Genomic DNA, 19,764 nt, shown 5'->3' on the forward strand with positions numbered 1-19,764 from the left:
GAGCACCTCCGCGGTGCTTATAAACAGCCGATCCGCTCGGCGGGGGCTATTTTCGGCCACTTGGCTCGTGCGCACGGCCTCCCGGATGTGCCGGGCGGGTGCGCGAGCTCGCCGGCCGCTGGAAGTCGAATGAGGCGCCGCGAGCACCTCCGCGGTGCTTATAAACAGCCGATCCGCTCGGCGGGGGCTATTTTCGGCCACTTGGCTCGTGCGCACGGCCTCCCGGATGTGCCGGGCGGATGCGGATGTGCGCGAGCTCGCCGGCCGCTGGAAGTCCAATGAGGCGCCGCGATCTCCTCCGCGGTGCTTATAAAGTGCCGATCCGCTCGGCTTGGAGCTATTTCCGGCCTCCCGTTGGTGCCGGGCGGCGTGCGCGAGCTCGCCGGCCGCGATCTCCTCCGCGGTGCTTATAAACAGCCGCATGCGCACGGCCTCCCGGAATTTGAACACATTTCGTCAATAAATTTCACATATTGAATTTTGAAGTTTAATATAATGCAACAATTGAGCTCGACTTATACAAAGGATATATCATAAAATCGTAAATTTCCGTCGAATTTTAGGGGGTCGACTTATACACCGAGTCGACCTGTGCACCGGCAAATACGGTAATTATTTTTTGTGTCATCTCAAGCTTATCGCTTTACTATGTCTGACATTTCCAAGGATAGAATGAACTGAGCCTTCAATGATACGAAATATTTTGGCTAATCCTTCTCTATACTGACAAGAGATTTCTGAAACACTCATCTTTGAAGTGCTTTGCACAGACAAGCAGGACTTTGCCCACAAATGTGGGAAATTTGTCCTGAAATTTTAAATTTAACCAGGCACTTCTTTGAGGTTGTTTGGTAGTGCCACCCCAAAGACTAATGTAATAGATCAAGATATGTACCGTATTTTCCGGACTATAAGGCGCTCCGGAGTATAAGTCGCACCAGCCATAAAATGCCCCAAAATTGACAAAAAACATATATAAGTCGCTCCGGAGTATGTCACATTTTGGGGGGGGGGGGGGGGGGGGGATTTATTCGACAAAATTCCACACCAAAAACAGTCATGAACGAGCAACAACAGGCTAAACGATAGGTATGCTAACGTGACAAACCCAAACAAAGAGCTGAGAACGGGCCTGACGTAACATATAGAGTGATTAAGGACAACTATTACATGAATAACATGTTTATAAAACCATCGGTGTCACTCCAATTCATTAAATCCATCGATCGTTCTATACGATAGCAACAGGCTAAACGATAGGTATGCTAACGTGACAAACACAAATGAGGAGCTGAGAACGGGCCTGACGTAACATATAGAGTTATTTAGGACAACTATTACATAAATAACATGTTTATAAAACCATCAGTGTCACCCCAATTCATTAAATCCATCGATCTTTCTTTGTCAACAATGGGTGCGCGCGGCTGAGGGCGCTTGCACTTCAAAATATTCCACAGGCTCATATAACGATAGATAAACTATATTTCAAATAACTATAATATAAGCAATAATATTATCAAACCTCATCAAACACCCGTGCACTTAAGCCCATTAAATCTATCGATCAAATTCCTCGTCCTTTGTCAACATCGCCGCGCGTGCGCCCTGACGTCAGCCTCGTCTTTATTCTACAGATCTAGTATATAACTATATTTTAGCGTTAACAAAGTACAAGGATAGACGTGGGTTTGGTAAACGGCTCTTTATTAAACAAAACAAACTTCCAAGCGTGTGGCGGCGTGGACTTCCAGACACAAGAGCTCCATGGCATAGGACCGGGCGTGCGTAATGGCCATGTCCGAGCCCCATGCACCGTTCGCGGACAGCCACTCGGCCGAGCGCCGGCCCCCGACTCAGTAGAGCAGGACCGGGCGTGTGTAAAAGCCATAATAGTTTTTCAAACCTTCTATGTCACTCCAAATCCTTAATTCCTTCAAACTCTTTGTCCTCCGTGTGACTTAGAAATAATCACCGCTAATGATGCCGGTAGTCCTTACGTGGGTACGTTTGTCCTTTATGTAAACAACCCCGCACTGCGCCGCGCCACTGACGTCACTTGAAATAGTAATCCATTGGTACATCACGGTTCTCCAAACTTTCTTTTTGCTGCTCGATTACTGTTTTCAGCTGCATATTTTACAACTTGAAGTTTGTAACCTGCAAAATATGAGTTTCTTTTTGGTGCCCTTTTGCTTAAGCCCACCCAGTTGATGAGTCACAGCCAACGGTGAAATTTAGAGCGCCCTCATCCAGTTTCGTCTGAAAATATAATTTTTTTCAGATGTAGTTTTTTGTTTTGTTTATTTGGTTGTTTTATCAAAGTCAAAGTCTGCTTTATTGTCGATTTTTTTTTTCATATACCAAGACACACACAGAGATTGAAATTACGTTCCCACTATCCCTCGGTGAAATAGTACACATATGCATACAAGCAACACAAAAAAAAAAACAAGAAGGCACAAACAATGAATAAATAAGAGTGTTGAATAAATGATAAACAAATAATAATAATAAATAATAACTATAAGAGGAGCAAAAATGGAGCAAGTGTACATACAGCAGACAGTGGACTTGGATATGGTGCTTTAAAGTGTTAATTGCTTTATTTGATGTTTTCTCTATTTTTTTATGTTTTGAATATGTTCAAGATATAAATATAAAAGCATGTGAAGTGATCAACTATACTGAAAATAACATGGGAAGTGGTCAACTCTACTTGTAAGTAAGTGATGTCTTAATGATCAAGTAAAAATTTGTGAAAAAAAAATATGTAAGACGCTCCTGAGTATAAATCGCCCCCCCACCCAAACTATGAAAAAAACGCGACGTATAGTCCGGAAATTACGGTAATAGAAAATGGATGAAACTGAACGGGGTAAAAAATAACCCCCAAACAGATTATAATAGTATCTCTGCAACACCTGGAAGGATAGATTAAACCTTTCTGCAATCCTGAAGACTCCAAGTGCACAATACAATGTATTTAAAATCTAAACAGTTGATTTTCCATGTCAATATGTCTCCTTTAAAAGGTTTCACATCTTGGTGGTCTAAGTTGTTTTTGATCCTTCAGGTTCTAAACTTTAAACAACTCAAAACATATATATTTTTATTTGAGAGATAGACCCATTTGTTTAAATGACTTTACAGGGTCTTTATTTCTTTGTTCATTTATTAAAATCAAGGTGAGGACAGATTGTTTGAACGAACTACGTTTTGAGTAGTTTAATTCATCAAACTATTATCTGTTTTACATTCTTGTTGCCCCTGGTGGTCGACTCTTGTAGTCCCGAAGAGCTTGATGTAAAGGCAGCCACTTGTTAATTGATGTTTCAAAAGCACTAATCCATCTGTAAATAAATAAAGAAGCAAATATATAATAATATAATATATAAATACTACATAAGTAAATAAATACTATTACCACACTACTGTTTGACTGTACAGCAAAACTCACACAGAAAATCTGAACATTATACGTAGTGATTCATGGAGACATTTGTTTTGATAATCCTATCCCATTTTCACCAAAGGGAAATAGGAATACAACGTCCCCTACCGTTTATTCTCATCTGGATTGTCTGCATAAAAGTAGAAAGTTTTGAACACATCGGATGGGGGTTTCAGCTCAATGGTGGATTTCTTGCCTCCGAAATACTGTTCTTGCACCGTATAGCCCTGAAGGTAGATCCCTCCGAAAGAGTGTGACATGACGAATTTATAACATGGGTTTAGCATTAACAATTTTTTAAGGGGGTATAGGCAGTGGATGGTAAATATATAAAATGTAAATGAATAAATAAAAACAAACAAATTAATTTGTTGGAGACTATTCATAAATTGATATTAGCCGATTAAATTGGAATGACTAATAACGCCGATATTTAAAATAATTTGAACAAGAGGTGTGTATCAAACTGGCAGCCCTCTCATTTTATAAAGTGTTGGTGACCCCTGAGATATATATATTTATCATAATGTGGGGTGCTCATCGAATTCTACGAGTTTATTTTGTTATTTTATGAAATTGAAATACGTTTGGAATGTTGTCCGGGATCTACCGTATTTTCCGGACTATAAGGCGCACCTAAAAACCCTTAATTTTCTCAAAAGCCGACAGTGCGCCTTATAGTCTGGTGCGCCTTATATATGGACCAAATTCCAGCCCGCGGGCCAAATGCGGCCCGCGTCTAAATTTAAACTGGCCCGAAGCATTGTGTCATAAAATCAATCATAAGGCCCGCTGAAGACTAGGAATCATGAATCAAAAAGATTATGGATGATTATTTTGTGATTACAAAGTAGTTTGTTGCGTCTGAAGTTGAAATAAAAAAGATAAAATGGAGAATGATTTGATTTGGATTAAAAATCTGACATGCTGCAACTTGGCCTGTTTACTGCAGTCACAAACACCAAATCACCCTTCTTATTCATACAACAATAACAACAATAAAACAAACTTAATACATCTAATAAAAATTCATTCAACTATCATAAAATTGTTAATTTGTTATTATTTTGTTTTTTAACTTTTCTGGTAGTGCAATTAACAACAGATTCTCATTTGCAATATCAACCTATCTGCAAAGGATATAGTAAAGGATATAGTTACATATTTACAAGTTCATTCACAATAGTAATGGTTCATGGAATGTCGGTGCAAATGGTCGGCCCCTATATAGGATTGTCTCAGAAAATTAATGCATTAATGGTGCGCCTTATAGTCTGGTGCGCCTTATATAAGGACAACGTTTTAAAATGGACCATTTATTGAAGGTGCGCCTTATAGTCCGGTGCGCCTTATAGTCCGGAAAATACGGTACTCCTCATGGAAAAGTACTTTTGTTGTATATTAGCCCAATAAAAAAAATCACTCATAAGGAGAGCTGAACAACAAATTGTCAATACCTTTACATCTCTCCTAATCTTGAGATGTGCACCATTATAAAAATATTGACAAATCACATCCACTCTTAACAGAACGCATTTTCATACCATGTGCGTGGGTTGCACGGATACCACTATACAAGTAGAGGCAGCCATCCTTTAAAATAGAGTAGTGCTGCTCCCAGATGTCCTTGCTTTTGTCCATTTTATGAGGCAACCCAAGGCACTCTGAGTTTTTCACTGCCAGTGGAGGGAGGCTTGAGTAGTGTCTGGTGACATCCATCCACACATGGTGCTGGGACACGAGAGTTGAGGAGATTAGTTTTAACCCGTGTGCCAAATATATCAAATAATTAGTGTCGGTCAGCAAACGCTCGCTAGATGAGTTTATTTTGGAATGTACATAACAGTCAGCTGGTAGTTTTACATTGACATTAATGTAAACTGTGAAGATTTTATTTACAAAGATTATTTTATTTTGGACATTTTGAAAAAATATAGCGGAATAAAATGTCAAATTTGACATAAATATATAAACAATGACGTAAAGTCCAGATTTAAAAATTCTACTCAAGTAGAGTCAGAAATTAGTCATGAAAAAAAGACTGCTCATTTACAAGGTTAATTGGGGAAGAAATGAGTGACAAGAAGTGAGGTGTTTATGGTTCCAGACAGCTCTGATTCATCAATATGTAGATGTTCAGAAATTAAGTTATTAAAAAATGAGTTCTCCATTTCATTGACTGTTACCAGTTGTAATCAAAAGTATTATTCGAACTTGTTTGTGGTTTGGGGTTGCATTGACGATTTGCTTTATGGCTTGACTCCATCCGTCCGTCCGTCCAATCATCCATCCATCCAATCCACCCTTCCATCCATCCACACAGGGAGGGCGGGAGGTAATAACCAGTGCGCCACCGTGCCGCCTGGCTTGACTCTTACCTGTATAATAGGATGAATAGCTCTCTCCATGGCTTCCAACCATCTAAATCCACAACAACACGTGATTATATACACAATCGTACACACATTCTTATATTAAAGTTTTATCTACCTTTTCATCTCTTGGTTAGTAGTTGCACAGAGGTAGTACACCCTATTCACAGATAGAGGATGGCACTTCAACACAAAAGGTTTTCCAAGGGAAAGATCTGGCCCTACCTCTGCTCCTTCCATCCTCAAAGCTGCTAAAGCCTGACTTTTGTTCATCCTGTCATAAAACATAACTTAATGTCAGTAAACTGCAAACTTGTTTTTTTAGGAAAGAAGGAAGTAATGATTGCCAGCTCACCCGTTTGTGTCTGTAGTAATAAAGTCAGCAGTCACGTGTAAGTACAAACCACCTCTTCCTCCAGCTTCGAATCAAACCGGACTGGGTACGCTTGTGAAGATGTCCACGACATGCTGGCCTGGGAGTATTAGGACCACAACCGATGTCTGAACCAATTGTCAATATTAGCTCCTCTGGACCTACAACATAAGTACCGTAATTTCCGGACTATATGGTGCGACTTTTTTCCAAAATTTTGGACCCTGCGGCTTATAGTCAGGTGCGGTTTATATAAGATTTTTTTCCGTGATTTTTGTGATGACTTCATCACTTTTACTCTTAACACTATTATATACAGTAAAAGCTACAAAACAAACTGACAAATAACAGACGAGTAAAAACTGGTCAAATATTTTAAAAAAAAGATATTAATAGTGAAGAGAATTTGCAATTCGAGTAATGACGCACGAATTTGATGCACAATTTGTCTTCGCGGGCCACATAGTATGATGTGGCTGGCCGTATCTGGCCCCTGGGCCTTGAGTTTGACACCTGTGCTCTAAACCCTTTCTCTTACTCTGCCATGTCACTCAGAGATTACACAAAGCAGTGGCGCTGTTTGGACCATCTGCATTGTATTAAAACCCAATCAATCAGCATTTAAATTCAATTCTTCTGACACTTTGCTCACCAAAAACAAGTTGTAATGAATGTGAACTTTTAATGCATTTTATTCAGAAGGTTACTTTGAACCTTAAACGGCGGCGCGGCGTACTTATGGATTTTTACGGCCTCCGGCCTCCAGGGAGCGCTCTAGCAGGAAGCAAGAGCGAGACAGGCGAAGAAGAGATAATGCGCCAAAGAAGACGCGCTAGTTTGTGTTTACATTTCGCGCATCAAGCAGAACGCGATCAAAACGGACATTACTGAAAGGAAGCCTTTATACACAAACCGTCATCATGGGGGACAAAAGAAATGCATATGATGCCGCTTTTAAGCCAAAGGCAGTCGATGTTGATGACATTATCTTGTGTCTACTCTGGAGCGTACTTATGGATTTTTACGGCCTCCGGTCTCCAGGGGGCGCTCTAGCAGGAAGCAAGAGCGAGACAGACGAAGAAGAGATAATGCGCCGAAGAAGTTAGTTTGCTAGTTTGTGTTTTGTTCGTCTCGCGCATCACACACACGCCCGCGCTCACACAAAGACAGGAAGCTTTTATACACAAACCGTCATTATGGGGGACAAAAGAAATGCATATGATGCCGCTTTTAAGCTATATGTGTCGCTCGCTAGTTTAATGTAATTTAGTGCTTCGTGCATGAATAAGATTAGCATGAACAGACCCTCTTCACACTCGAAGAAATGCATAAAAGCGACGACGAAAGAGAGACTGAGAAAGTGTGAGGCGAAGGATATCTAACGCTATTCCAATCGGACACTAAGGGGGAAGACTTCGATGGTTTCAGTGCACAGGAGGAAGATGAAGACGGCTCTTTTTTTACTTTTACTGGTATGTTTTTTTTTAACCAGCCCTGTTAGTGCTGTGCTACCGTGTTGCTGCTGTGTTGCTGCTGTGTTACCGCCGCGTCTCAGTGACTTTGCTGTGTTACTTCCGTGTTGCTGCGGTATTACTGCCGCGTCACAGGCAGTGTTTAGAAAGAAATGTTAAGGTATGTTATTAAAGCTTTAAAAAAACTTTCTGTGTCCAGTCTTTCTTTGCTAATAACTCGCGTGCACACTTCCGCGTTGCTGCGGTACTACTGCTGCGTCACAGGCAATGTTTAGAAAGACATGTTCAAGTATGTTATTAAAACGTTAAAAAGGCTTTCTATGTACTGTCTTTCTTTGTAAAAAAGTCGTGTGCACGTGCGGCTTATAGTCCCGTGCGGCTTATGTAAGAAAAAAACTGAAATACCCCTGAATTTTAGCTGGTGCTGTTTATAATCCGGTGCGGTTTATAGTCCGGCAATTACGGTAAAATAAAATTCCAATCTTGAAATTATTGTACCGTTAGACAAAATTTATTGTTACCCAAGCCTGAAACCAGTCTACCTTTTTGAGCTAAATTAGCTGCCTCAGAGTGAGAAATACTGGTTACATTAGTTCCATTGACAGCCAGGACATAGTCACCGACCAACAAACTTGCTTCCTCGGCAGCACCATCTGAAACCACACACGCTTCAAAGTTAAGCAACAGATTAAATACAAAACAGCTCAAATAATAAACCAAAGCAGGGTTATGCAATATGGAGGGAAAAAAAAGACTATGTCAGCTTGGATCAGTATCACGGAGCGATGAGATTCCTGTGAACCTGAAATTCACAGTTCAAAAAATATTTAGATGTAGTATGTTCTCCCTATCTTTGCACTGTTTTTCTCTGGATACTCGAATGTCCTCCCATTTCTGCCTCAGAGTGAGAAATACTGGTTACATTAGTTCCATTGACAGCCAGGACATAGTCACCGACCAACAAACTTGCTTCCTCGGCAGCACCATCTGAAACCACACACGCTTCAAAGTTAAGCAACAGATTAAATAATAAACCAAAGCAGGGTTATGCAATATGGAGGGAAAAAAAAGACTATGTCAGCTTGGATCAGTATCACGGAGCGATGAGATTCCTGTGAACCTGAAATTCGCAGTTCAATAAACATTTAGATGTAGTATGTTCTCCCTATCTTTGCAATGTTTTTCTCTGGATACTCGAATGTCCTCCCATTTCAAAACCATGTACGTAAACTCACAAAAAGTTAGGCAGATTCTGGTTTCAGATAGGAAATTGATAGATGGAGGAACTGTTAAGAGAGTAATTTATTAAAACGCGGCAAGAACAACTTTGAGTCTTTACTTAAAGTGTAGGCTGCATACAAGGTCAGTGTCTTTTTAATGTTTGCGATTTGCTTACTTGTGTCGACTTCTGTGACCACAATGGGTTTAGAGAACTGTATTCAAAAACCCCAAGAGTACTCTCCTGTGCCTTTGTTGATCTTGACAGTCCTCTCACGAACTGAAAAAGTCATATCGTCACAGACAGATTGTAGGTGGTAAAAATGGTGAACTCCAATGATATCCAAAACAGGGATTTTATCAAAAATACTTTAATAATCTGTTTTTAACATTGTGAAATAGATTTCTGATATATGCTTGTGACTCCTACAAAAAAGTAGAAGAGTGCTGTCATAAAAGGCAAATATAGTTCAAACACTGAACTCCATCCACTAGGTCACATGTGTTAAACTCAAGACCCGGGGACCAGATACGGCAGGCCCGTCACATCATTTTATGTGGCCCCAAAAGACAACTTGTACATCAAATTCATGCATCATTACTAAAACTGCAAATTGTCTTCACTTTTAGAAATAATATTTTTAATATATTTGAACAGTTTTTAATAGTCTGATTTGAGAAAGATTTTGTTTTGTAGCTTATACTATATATAATATGAGGCATTCATGCATTTATTTGGGTTGACAGTCATCGTGGCCCTCCACTACAATGCTGCCCGCGACAAAAATTAATTTGACACCCCTGCACTAGGTCTTTAGCTCGGATTTTGTATTTAAAATAAATGGAAGTGTATTTAATGTGAGTAAAGCTCAAAATGTGAATGTGTTGGGAACAATATGGATTAAGTTATAGATCCAAAATGAGATGGGGTTTTTTTTCCCCTCAGAAAATTGAGAAAAATGACTACTGGCTCCTTCATAAAAATGCAGTATTCCCCACAAAACAAGTTCTCTCATCAGATTAAAGACTGGCCACTCTAACTTTTTCAACTTATTTTGTTGGTCTGAACTAGAGGTGTCAAATTAATTGATTAATCGTCAACGAATCGATTATCAAATTAATCGCATTGCGTATTTTAATAATTCAGTAAACTTTTAATTTTTACTTCGAACAACAACGACCATAAATTTATCTTGTGTGATAGTGTTTATTGTTTTTTTGACCAATTAATAATGCCAAATAAGCAAAAATTATTGGATGAACAGTAATCAGGGAAAGTGTGTTTAATACACTTTAACGCCAATAAAATTGTATCAGATTATTTGATTAAACAATAGAATAATTTATAAATATTCGAAGGTAACAGCCCTAGTCTGAACCCAAGATGCTGTGGGGTTGCTGGTATTTTCGATTTGTGTTGTTGAAATGCCCAATTCAAGAGAATTTCTTCTTAAGCATAAGGCAACATTATTGCTTTAACTATTTCGATACATGCAAATGTATTTTTGAGAAGCAAAACATAATCTTGTTGCTATAAATCTCACTAAGTAAATAAGTTAACTAATTCTACTGAGTGTGGGGTAAACCGCAGTACTGTACACCTAACTGATGCATGAGTAGAAAAAAAGCTGATCGAAAACACCAAAAACAATCCAACGTAAAATAAGTCAAAACTATGTAAGTGAGCAAAAATTAAAGATAGTGGAAAATTAAGCAAGCCTTTTGTCAACATATTCAGAATACTGTGCAGTCCGGCATGTTTACTAAAATATGTTTCTAATTAAATATTTAATAAAATCAATATGAACATTCATTAATTGTAGAGCCAGTAGACAAACATGGTGAAATTTTACGAGTAAGCATTATTGATTATTCGCCCAGTGCTTGTGTGTGGGGGTTTCTGGGTACTCTGAATTCCCAATCGCAAAAACCACATTAGGTTAATTCAGTGCTTCTCAATAATTTTTTGAGATGCCCCCCCCCCTAGGGAGAAGGAAATATTTCGCGCCCCCCCATGTTATTAACATTAAAGAAAAACAAAATATAAATAAAAAAGAAAGATCAACTTACAATAAAGAATAACTATTAATAACATTATTTTTAGTCTGTAACAGAACAAATTTAATGTGCATCACTTTGCCTGAAATTAAAAATAAATTATAATTATTTAAACTATAAACATTCTTGACCAACTGCCATTTTATGCTGGAAAAAATACAATAAAATAATAATAAAGATACATAATATTAAATTACATAACAGCAATAAATAATATTCAATTCAAAGTAATCAGCAACATTAACTCAGGAGCACAATATATAAAACATTAGAACCTACAAAACAAAAATGAATAAATCAAATTGTGCTCAAAATGAGGCAGCATGACGGAGACCATATCCACGGCTGCAGGTAGTATCAGCTCTTCTGCAATGGTGTGTGGGGTTTTTTTTGCACTGAACAATTTGGTACGCTGCTTTGTATGATGCATACAGTGCTTGCTGTTTGACTGAAGTAGCATTCACAAAGTGGGATGATTGTTGGCAATATTCAGCCCGTTTTCTCTGAAAAACCTCAAGCAACTTATCAGCGTGATTGGGGTGCAATGACTTTATAAGTGTCGCCTTAATTTATTTGGCTTCATACTGTCCTCTGTCAACATTGTAAGGCACAGTAAACACACCAGTCTTTCCTCGTCTCCCATCGTAATCACACTGAAGCCGAGCGCTACGTACGCTTCGTCATATTTCCTTGTTTTAGCTTTCGTGTGACTCTTAATTCTCTTATCTCCGTCTCTCTCCGCCGTTCTTTTCAACCCTGTTGAATATTTTTCCATGGTGTCCCACAGCACTTTTTATCGCCTGCTCTGTGCTGTGTGTGCGCTACACTGTAGAGCGACTACTCCTTGCGCACACTCTTCCAGTGATACCGCCACTCCCACCTACAGCAGTGGATGTCCAATTACCCTTTAATCTAGTACAACCAAAAGAAAAGAATGTTCCCTGGTGTCACCCGCACCCCCCTTGGTATCGCACCTCGCCCCCCAGGGGGGCGTGCCCCACTATTTGAGAAGCAGTGGGTTAATTGAAGCTTCTAAAATGTCCAATTTGTTGTGACGGATTGACAACCACTCCGATATACCCGCTTCTTGCCCAAAGTCAGCTGGTATAGGGTCCAGCCTTATTAAGTACAAGCAGTGTTGAAAATGAATAGATACGTAGATAGATTGATATGTATTATTCCTGTACTGTATGTTAAGTATGAATATAGCTTACTTGAAACAGCTGAAGTTTGAGTGTTAGGGCTGGAAGAAATGGACCTAGGGATATCTTTCTCTCCTTGATAAAGCCATGCAGCAGAATGGAAAGTCTCTGCATAGAAACCTTTGTTTTCATTATCTTGAATTGTCAGGTCCATTGAGTGCATGTTCTCTGATAGTACAAAAAAAGAAAAAAAGAAAACAATCAATCAAAAACAAAATCTTAAACATGATGGTTCGAAATTCATGGTATTCATAACTAATCAGATTTGCTCTGCTCCATAACTGCTCACATTATTAAGATTAACTGTATAATTGTACATTTGAGCATTTTTATCTAATGACAATTTTTGCCTCTTAAGGTCAAAAATAATGTCTACCCTATGTTACTTTGAGGTAAAACTCACTATGCAGAAACGATTCGGCTGGCATGCAGGTAACTCTGCCCTGTGTTACTGTTTAAGTGCTTTTATAATCAGAAATAGCTACTGCCACTTAAACTACCTGATTCATCTGTGATGTCACTGGTAAATGAACTTCCTCCAGTGGAACTCTACTGTTTGCTGTCCTTGAACAGTTTTCGCCTCCTGGCCCAGGAGTCACTTGTACCGCTGTCTGCATCTTTGAGGCGAGGAAGTTGAAGATGCTCTTTGGCCTCCAGGGAACCTGGAATATCATTAACGCAATCACAAGAAATATGGATCCAAATATTCCCCAGTCATTTTATTATGCATTAACGTAACTTACATTTGGTGTTGGACTTTTTATCTGGTCTCTCACTGTTATTGGAATGTTCTTGGATATTTGTTATATATGCAGAAGTTTTAGCACAGTCTTCTGAGCTTCTGAGCTTTATTGTCTTCTCAACTCTCAGTGATGGCGGCAGATTGGTGTTTTCAGTAATTGCGTTTGGGTGAATGTCATTAGCGGTTTGGTCAAATCCTCAAAATTTGTTTCTGTAGGGCCCTTACAAAGTTCATCATAACCTGCCTAAATTTAATATGATAATAGTGTAACAACCTATGCAGTCCATTAAATCTGTTGAGGCCAAGATCAAATATTGACACTGTGCTTGCAGGTGTGGGGAAAATGCGACTTGTTTGCTCAGCACAAGATTAATGACATCACTCACGTTTACTGCTGCGAGAGCTCCTCCTCCGCCTGCTGTATCTCCTCCCTCCCCTCTTGCTCATTCTCAAATCCAAAACAGCCACAAATTCACTGTAATAAAAGTTGTTTTATATATTAAAAAAATTGATTGTTTTTAGCAGCCAATATGCAAGTCTAACCATTTTACTAATTAATTGATAAGACTTTTCAGACCAGAATTATTGTACCTTGTCAAATAGGACTAACATGTTTTTTTCCCAAGTGTATTGCCGCAGTGAGTGATGCAATTTAACAGAAACAAAACAACAACAACTATAAAACAGTCAAGAGACCACAAAACAACAAGAAGATTGCATTTTGGGGGTTTGTTTTTAAACTTGGTATCCCAAGAAGGTTATACTGGTAAGTACTACAGAGTGACAAATGTAATGATGGTAACAGACTTACCTTCTAATGGCCAATATTGATGAAAATGTTTCGTTTGCATAATTGCAGCTCATTCACACTGGCCACGTTGACTGTGTGGTTGCAGACTGCTCCACTTCTTATTGTTATTCTCACATGTAAAGCAGCTTACTATGTCTAATCTTCAGTGATACTGCAGCCAGCATTGCTGGTGTAAAAAACATTAATTCAGTGCTCATCGTTTCATGCTTGCCAATATGACTGAAATGATCCAGTATCAAGAAATTTATTTATGTGTAATGACTTTTGATACATTTTAGGATGCTCATATGATGAAAAAAAAAACATTTATAATTGTTCAAATTTCAATATCTTATTATTTATTTATACACTGCTCAAAAAAATTAAAGGAACAGGTTTTTATCAGGGTATGGCACAAATTCAACTACACTTTTCTGATAAGGTTTTGGTCAGGTACGCCGCAGAGGGGGTTGTTAATCAGTTTCAGTGGATTGGTGTTGATGGAATTAACATGTGCACTAGAGGGGCAACAACGAGATGGTCCCCAAAACAGGACTGGTTTTGCAGGTGGAGGCCATTTCAAGTGCCTCCCTCTTGATGTTTTTTAACTGGTTTTCCACAAGTGTTGGCTTTAACTAGAGTCATTAACACGACTGGGAGCATGAGGCGATTTCTTAACCCTCCTGAAGTTGAGCAGATTGTCCAACTCCTCCAGGATGGCACATCCATGCGTGCTGTTGCAATAAGATTTGATGTGTCTCCCAGTACAATCTCCAGAGCATGGAGGAGATTCCAGGAGAGAGGCAGTTATTCTAGGAGAGCTGGACGGGGCCGTAGACGGTCCTCATCCCATCAGCAGGACCGATATCTGCTGCTTTGTGCAAGGAGAAACAGGTTAAGCACTGCCCGAGCCCTATAGAATGACCTCCAGCAGGCTACTGGTGTGAATGTCTCTGTCCAAACTGTCAGAAACAGACTTCACGAGGGTGGCCTCAGGGCACGACGTCCTGTAGTGTACCCGGTGCTCACTGCTCAGCACCGTGGAGCTCGATTGGCATTTGCCATTGAACACCAGAATTGGCAAGTCCGCCGCTGGCGCCCTGTGCTTTTCACAGATGGGAGCGGGTTTACCCTGAGCACCTGTGATAGACGTGAAAGGGTCTGGAGAAGCCAAGGAGAGCGCTCTGCTGCCTGCAACATCATTCAGCATGACCGGTTTGGTGGTGGGTCAGTGATGGTCTGGGGAGGTATTTCCATGGAGGGACGAACAGACCTCTACAGGCTAGAGAACGGCAGTCTGACTGCCATTAGGTATCGGGATGAAATCCTTGCACCCATGGTCCCTACGCTGGTGCAGTAGGTCCTGGGTTCATCCTGACCTTCGACAATGCCTGGCCTCATGTGGCAGGAGTATGCAGACAGTATCTGGAGGATGAAGGAATTGACACAATTGAATGGCCCTCACGATCACCTGATCTAGACCCAATAGAACACCTCTGGGACATAAGGTCTATCACACGCCGCCAGGTTGCTCCTCAGACTTTACAGGAGCTCACTGATGCCCTTAGACAGATCTGGGAGGACATCCCACAAGACACCATTCGTCGTCTCATTAGGAGCCTGCTGCATCATTGTCAAGCATGCATACAAGCATGTGGGGGCCGCACAAGATATTAAAAATAATTTTGAGTTGCAGAAATTGAATTTAGGCAAAATGGACGAGCCCGCCACATAATTTTTTCACTTTGATTTTTGGGGTGTCTGTACTGAGCCCTCCGTAGGCTGAAGACTTTTACTTCCATCAAAAGATGTGGCATCTTTTTGTTCCTGAGACATTAAACTGTCCATATCAGTATAGATATCCAACATTTTTGTTGTCACCATTGAAATCTGATGTATTTTCAAAGTGTTCCTTTAATTTATTTGAGCAGTGTATATTGATTCATACATCTGAAATAAACATGCTCAAATCATCACTATTATTAATACCTTTTCAGATTAATCTATGAAAACACAATCATGTTCATGATTGTCACGCCTGTGCCAGAGCACGCTCGGCCGCCAACTTCCCTCAGCCACACCCCTTCATTACCGTTATGTCTGTCACCTGCTCCCTCTTGTTGTCTCATGTATTTAAACCCTGCCCGTGTGCTCCTCCTTGTCGGTGTCTACTGTTGTCTCCCGTCTGTGTAAGCACCTTGTGTTCCTGTCCTGCTCGTCCAGTCCCCCCAAGTCTTGTGTGGAGGCTCATGGTCAGATTCTGTTCCGTGTCTGAGTGGACTTCTGTTTGCCTGTCTGCTGGTCGTGAATCTCTATCCCGTCCGTGTCTGTTCGCCCACTTCCCTTCCCTACAATAAACCCTGGTCCAAGCTACATTTGGTCACCCTGCTCCACTTATTCGTGACAATGATTTTACACAATAATTAACAATGATTTGATAACGTAAAGAACACATCATTTCAATAATTTTTTTATAAATAATGATGTGGATTACACTGGGAGCGACCTACTGCCAGCATTTATCATGTTGGTGACACGATCTAAAGAATATTCAACACTTATTTTTTGGTATACGGTCATCCCTTGCTATAGCACGGTTCACCTTTCACAGCCTCGCCGTTTCACAGATTTTTTTCACAGTGCATTGTGTTATGGCTTCAGATGAAAAAGACACTACAGAGCGGAGTCAGGCCGCAGAGGCGCACTATATAGTACGTACATTGTACTGATGATTAAAATTATTTAACTGTAGTTGTCTGGAAGAAAGTGTTTACTTCTCTTTGTTAAACAAATGCTTGGGCCTGAAAACAAGTTTTGTCATGTGGTTTCAATGTTATACCTGTATAATCATGGTAAAAAAGATAAAAGTTTCTAATTCACGGATTTCACCTGTCACGGGTTCTTTTCGGAACGTAACCCCAGCGAAAAACGAGGGATTACTGTATGCCATTCAGTTTTGCCACATGAATTTTCCTGAACCTTTACACAATGTACATATTACTTGTTCAAAATATAAAAGCACCCCAACTGTCAGTATTTCTCTTCCGTGATGTGGGCATGTTGAAATTATATTCTAACAGTTCCTGGTCTCAAGTAAAGAACAATAGGGCAATCATTGTTTTTTTTCCTCTCACAGATTGATGTATACACATACATATGTCACTGTTTAGATGCAACACCTTAATGAAGAGTATACATTCCAAATGTAAATGATTTAAGATTGTTGTTGAAAAGAAAAAAAAACACCTTGGAAATCCAAAGACACCTCCATGACAACAGGATGCATTGCAAACACTTTATTACACAAATAACATTGTTACTAAAATAGTACCTTTGCAGCAAAACCAGTGTTACAATAAATATCAGTTCACATGTGACTGCAACATCCTATATCTATGGCATGCTTTTAATACAATAATCATTCAAATGAAGCAAACAGACATGTATTTGGTGGACGGAAATGTATCTACCAAGTAGAACACACAGGGAAAACGGTTTTGCTTGCTTGTTTAGTTTGAGCAAATTTGTTGTTTATTTTCAAACTTAAACAAATTTAGAAGTAGGTCAGTTTAATCCACAATTATTTATTTTCATTGCGTGTTTATTTTTAGCACATTGTCCGTGTTCGTACATCCAAATGAAACCAAATGCACTATTGATTACTGAGTAAGTATGACCTTCAATTTTGGCTGGCCAAGAATTCAGCGTATACCCCGCCTCTCACCCAACATCAGCTGGGATAGGCTCCACCTCACTCATGCCCTCAGTGATAAGTGGTATAGAAAATGAACTGATGGACTATTGAGTAAATAATTGAAATGAGTGTAACATAATCCTGGACACAGTGCTATGGATGAGGCAGTTCACCAGAGTCTGATTGACCAATTACATTCCTACAAAACAAAACATTTATGAGTAAATGTGTCATTTTTCCTCTGACGTGAAGGAAGAAAAACCAGTAAAGGAGTACAAGCTAGAGTAGCAGCAGCAATTTTCCTCTTATAGTACATTTTGTAATGGCAGATGATGACAAAAGGCAAAATATGAAAAGGCACACAATTGCAATCGAAATGTGACTGACTCAAGCCGCGGATGTAAGTTGAATAGAAATATAATAATGTATGGAATTATATAATACACAAAGATATTTATCGTTGGAAGGATGTACTTTTACTGTTAAATCTTGCATTAAATTAAAAATATTAAATCTTCTAAATCCAAACATCTTTGTATGCAATCCAAAATCTCATGAAAAGCTTACAGGTCTAACAACACAAATTGTAGAACGTTAAGTCAAAGCTCATGAGCAATTGGGAGAAAAAAAAAGTAACTGTTATTACCAAGCATATGTTTTTTGTTGTCCTATCCTCATCTTTATGGAGCAAGCACAACAACCAGCATAAACACTTGTGCCATCTAAACAACACTTAGTCTGGACATATAAAACAAACAAAACAGACAAACTACAATCTGGACATTTTGGAATTTATACTAATGAAGAGCCATGATGTAAGCGAAGTAATATCCCAGAGCCATGTAGTTTTGTTTTCCCCAACTGTGATCATATTTACCATCCAGATGTTTACATGCTCATCCTGGTTGTAATGCTGCTATAAAATGTCGAACATGTCTAATAATTCAATGTGAAAAACGTTTGGTGGACTTAAAAAAAACCAACAGTACAAAAATTTAATTCAATGAAACTCTAGGAAATAATTTCACTGTAATTTGTTCAAGTTGAGAATCCTAATTTACTGTAAAAACACGGGCACGTTAAATTAAGATAAAATAAATTGATTTAAGTTGTAGTAAATATTTTATGTACAACTCATACTTAAATATATAAACAATAAGGCATCGAACTCAATAGTTATGATGATGAATGACATGACATACGCCTGGCATTCTAAGCAGAAGGTTGTGGTGCTGTCCAAATTTCCTAAGAGGAGGATAGAGGCGGTGGGGGACGAGCAGAGTACTCTTCATTCTCAGACTCACTGCTCTCGCCGTTCCTTTCCTGGTCGCTGCCTTCAGTACTGAGTTGGTCAAAGCCCTGTCGACTGTAACCCTTATGGGAGGCAAAGAAGTTTCCAAGGTTCAGGCTGCCGACTGCTTTACCTGACCGGGGGGGATACACCACAAATAATATGACTACATGTAGAGCATATTGAAACTTAATAACACCTTATAAATTGGTTATTGCGCGGCTGGAAAATGTATGAATCACATCAAACAGCTTTGTCAAGGATTTTAAGCCCAATACACACAAAAAAAACAAGTGGAGAACGTGAAAAAAAATACAGTGAATAAGCTGCGGGTTCTGCACATAACGGCAAATAGGTTAAAAATGAGAGGGTGACACTGCTTCGCGGATTTTCACCTATTGCGGGTGGTCTTGGAACCAATTATCCGCAATAAACGAGGGATTACTGTATATTGGATTTTACCCATATGGCCTGGGCTTCATGTTCTCCTCTCGTAATATTTTGAAATTACTTCACCGAAGTAATTTGAACATGAAGACAGAAGAGCCTAGCTGGATTACATCTAATATGGCAGTAGATGTGGCAGACAAAATGGAAGTGAGAACATTTTGCTTTGGGGCCGTTTTTCTGCAAAGGGGACAAGGACAACTGTTCTGTGTTAAGCAAAGCATTGATCCTAGTCAATGTGATGCTTTGAGCCAAAATGTCTTTCATCAATGAGAGCGTTGAAGATGAAATGTTGCTGGGTCTTCCGTCTTAAAAACGATTCCAAACACAACGCCCGGGCAATGAAGTTGGGGCTCCGTAAGAAGAATTTCAAAGACGCGCAGTGGCCGCGGCAGTTTCCAGACCTCAACCCGAGAAAATCTGCAGAGGGAATTGCACAGCGACTGCAGAAGAGATCTGCATGGAGGAATGGGCCAAAATACCAAACAGCGTGTCGATCTGGCGATAACCGAAAGTAAATTCTGTAATTGCCCAAAAGTTACTCAAAAGCATGAAATTGAACTTCTGTTAGAGACTTATTTCCCTCCATAATTTACAAATACATTCTTTTCATGTCTCTCACAGTTGAAGGGTACCTATGATGAAAATGAC

At 39.5% G+C, this 19,764-nt stretch overlaps 2 protein-coding genes across 6 annotated transcripts in view; both read right to left on the minus strand.

Moving 5' to 3' along the window:
* Positions 1–1,381: 1,381 nt before the first annotated feature.
* On the minus strand, positions 1,382–13,798 carry pdzph1 (PDZ and pleckstrin homology domains 1). The gene is given in 13 exon segments (XM_088392594.1): positions 1,382–3,353; positions 3,563–3,695; positions 4,999–5,185; positions 5,833–5,875; positions 5,945–6,094; positions 6,096–6,100; positions 6,182–6,360; positions 8,214–8,324; positions 9,068–9,169; positions 12,162–12,317; positions 12,650–12,811; positions 13,278–13,366; positions 13,703–13,798. Coding segments are annotated over 13 exon segments (1,470 nt in total). The 5' UTR covers positions 13,756–13,798; the 3' UTR covers positions 1,382–3,253.
* A 3,164-nt stretch (positions 13,799–16,962) lies between these two features.
* pam (peptidylglycine alpha-amidating monooxygenase) overlaps positions 16,963–19,764 on the minus strand; it is a 76,323-nt gene continuing 73,521 nt past the window's right edge. For all 5 annotated transcript variants that reach the window (XM_088391232.1, XM_088391236.1, XM_088391238.1 and 2 more), the window contains one exon: positions 16,963–18,799. In XM_088391232.1, coding sequence (XP_088247358.1) covers positions 18,621–18,799 — 179 coding nt within the window. In that variant the 3' untranslated portion in view covers positions 16,963–18,620. The remainder of the gene's footprint in view (positions 18,800–19,764) is intronic.

The sequence above is a fragment of the Syngnathus floridae genome, chromosome 12, assembly GCF_059516105.1.
Source record: "Syngnathus floridae isolate MCC-2025c chromosome 12, RoL_Sflo_1.0, whole genome shotgun sequence".
Lineage (NCBI taxonomy): Eukaryota > Metazoa > Chordata > Actinopteri > Syngnathiformes > Syngnathidae > Syngnathus > Syngnathus floridae.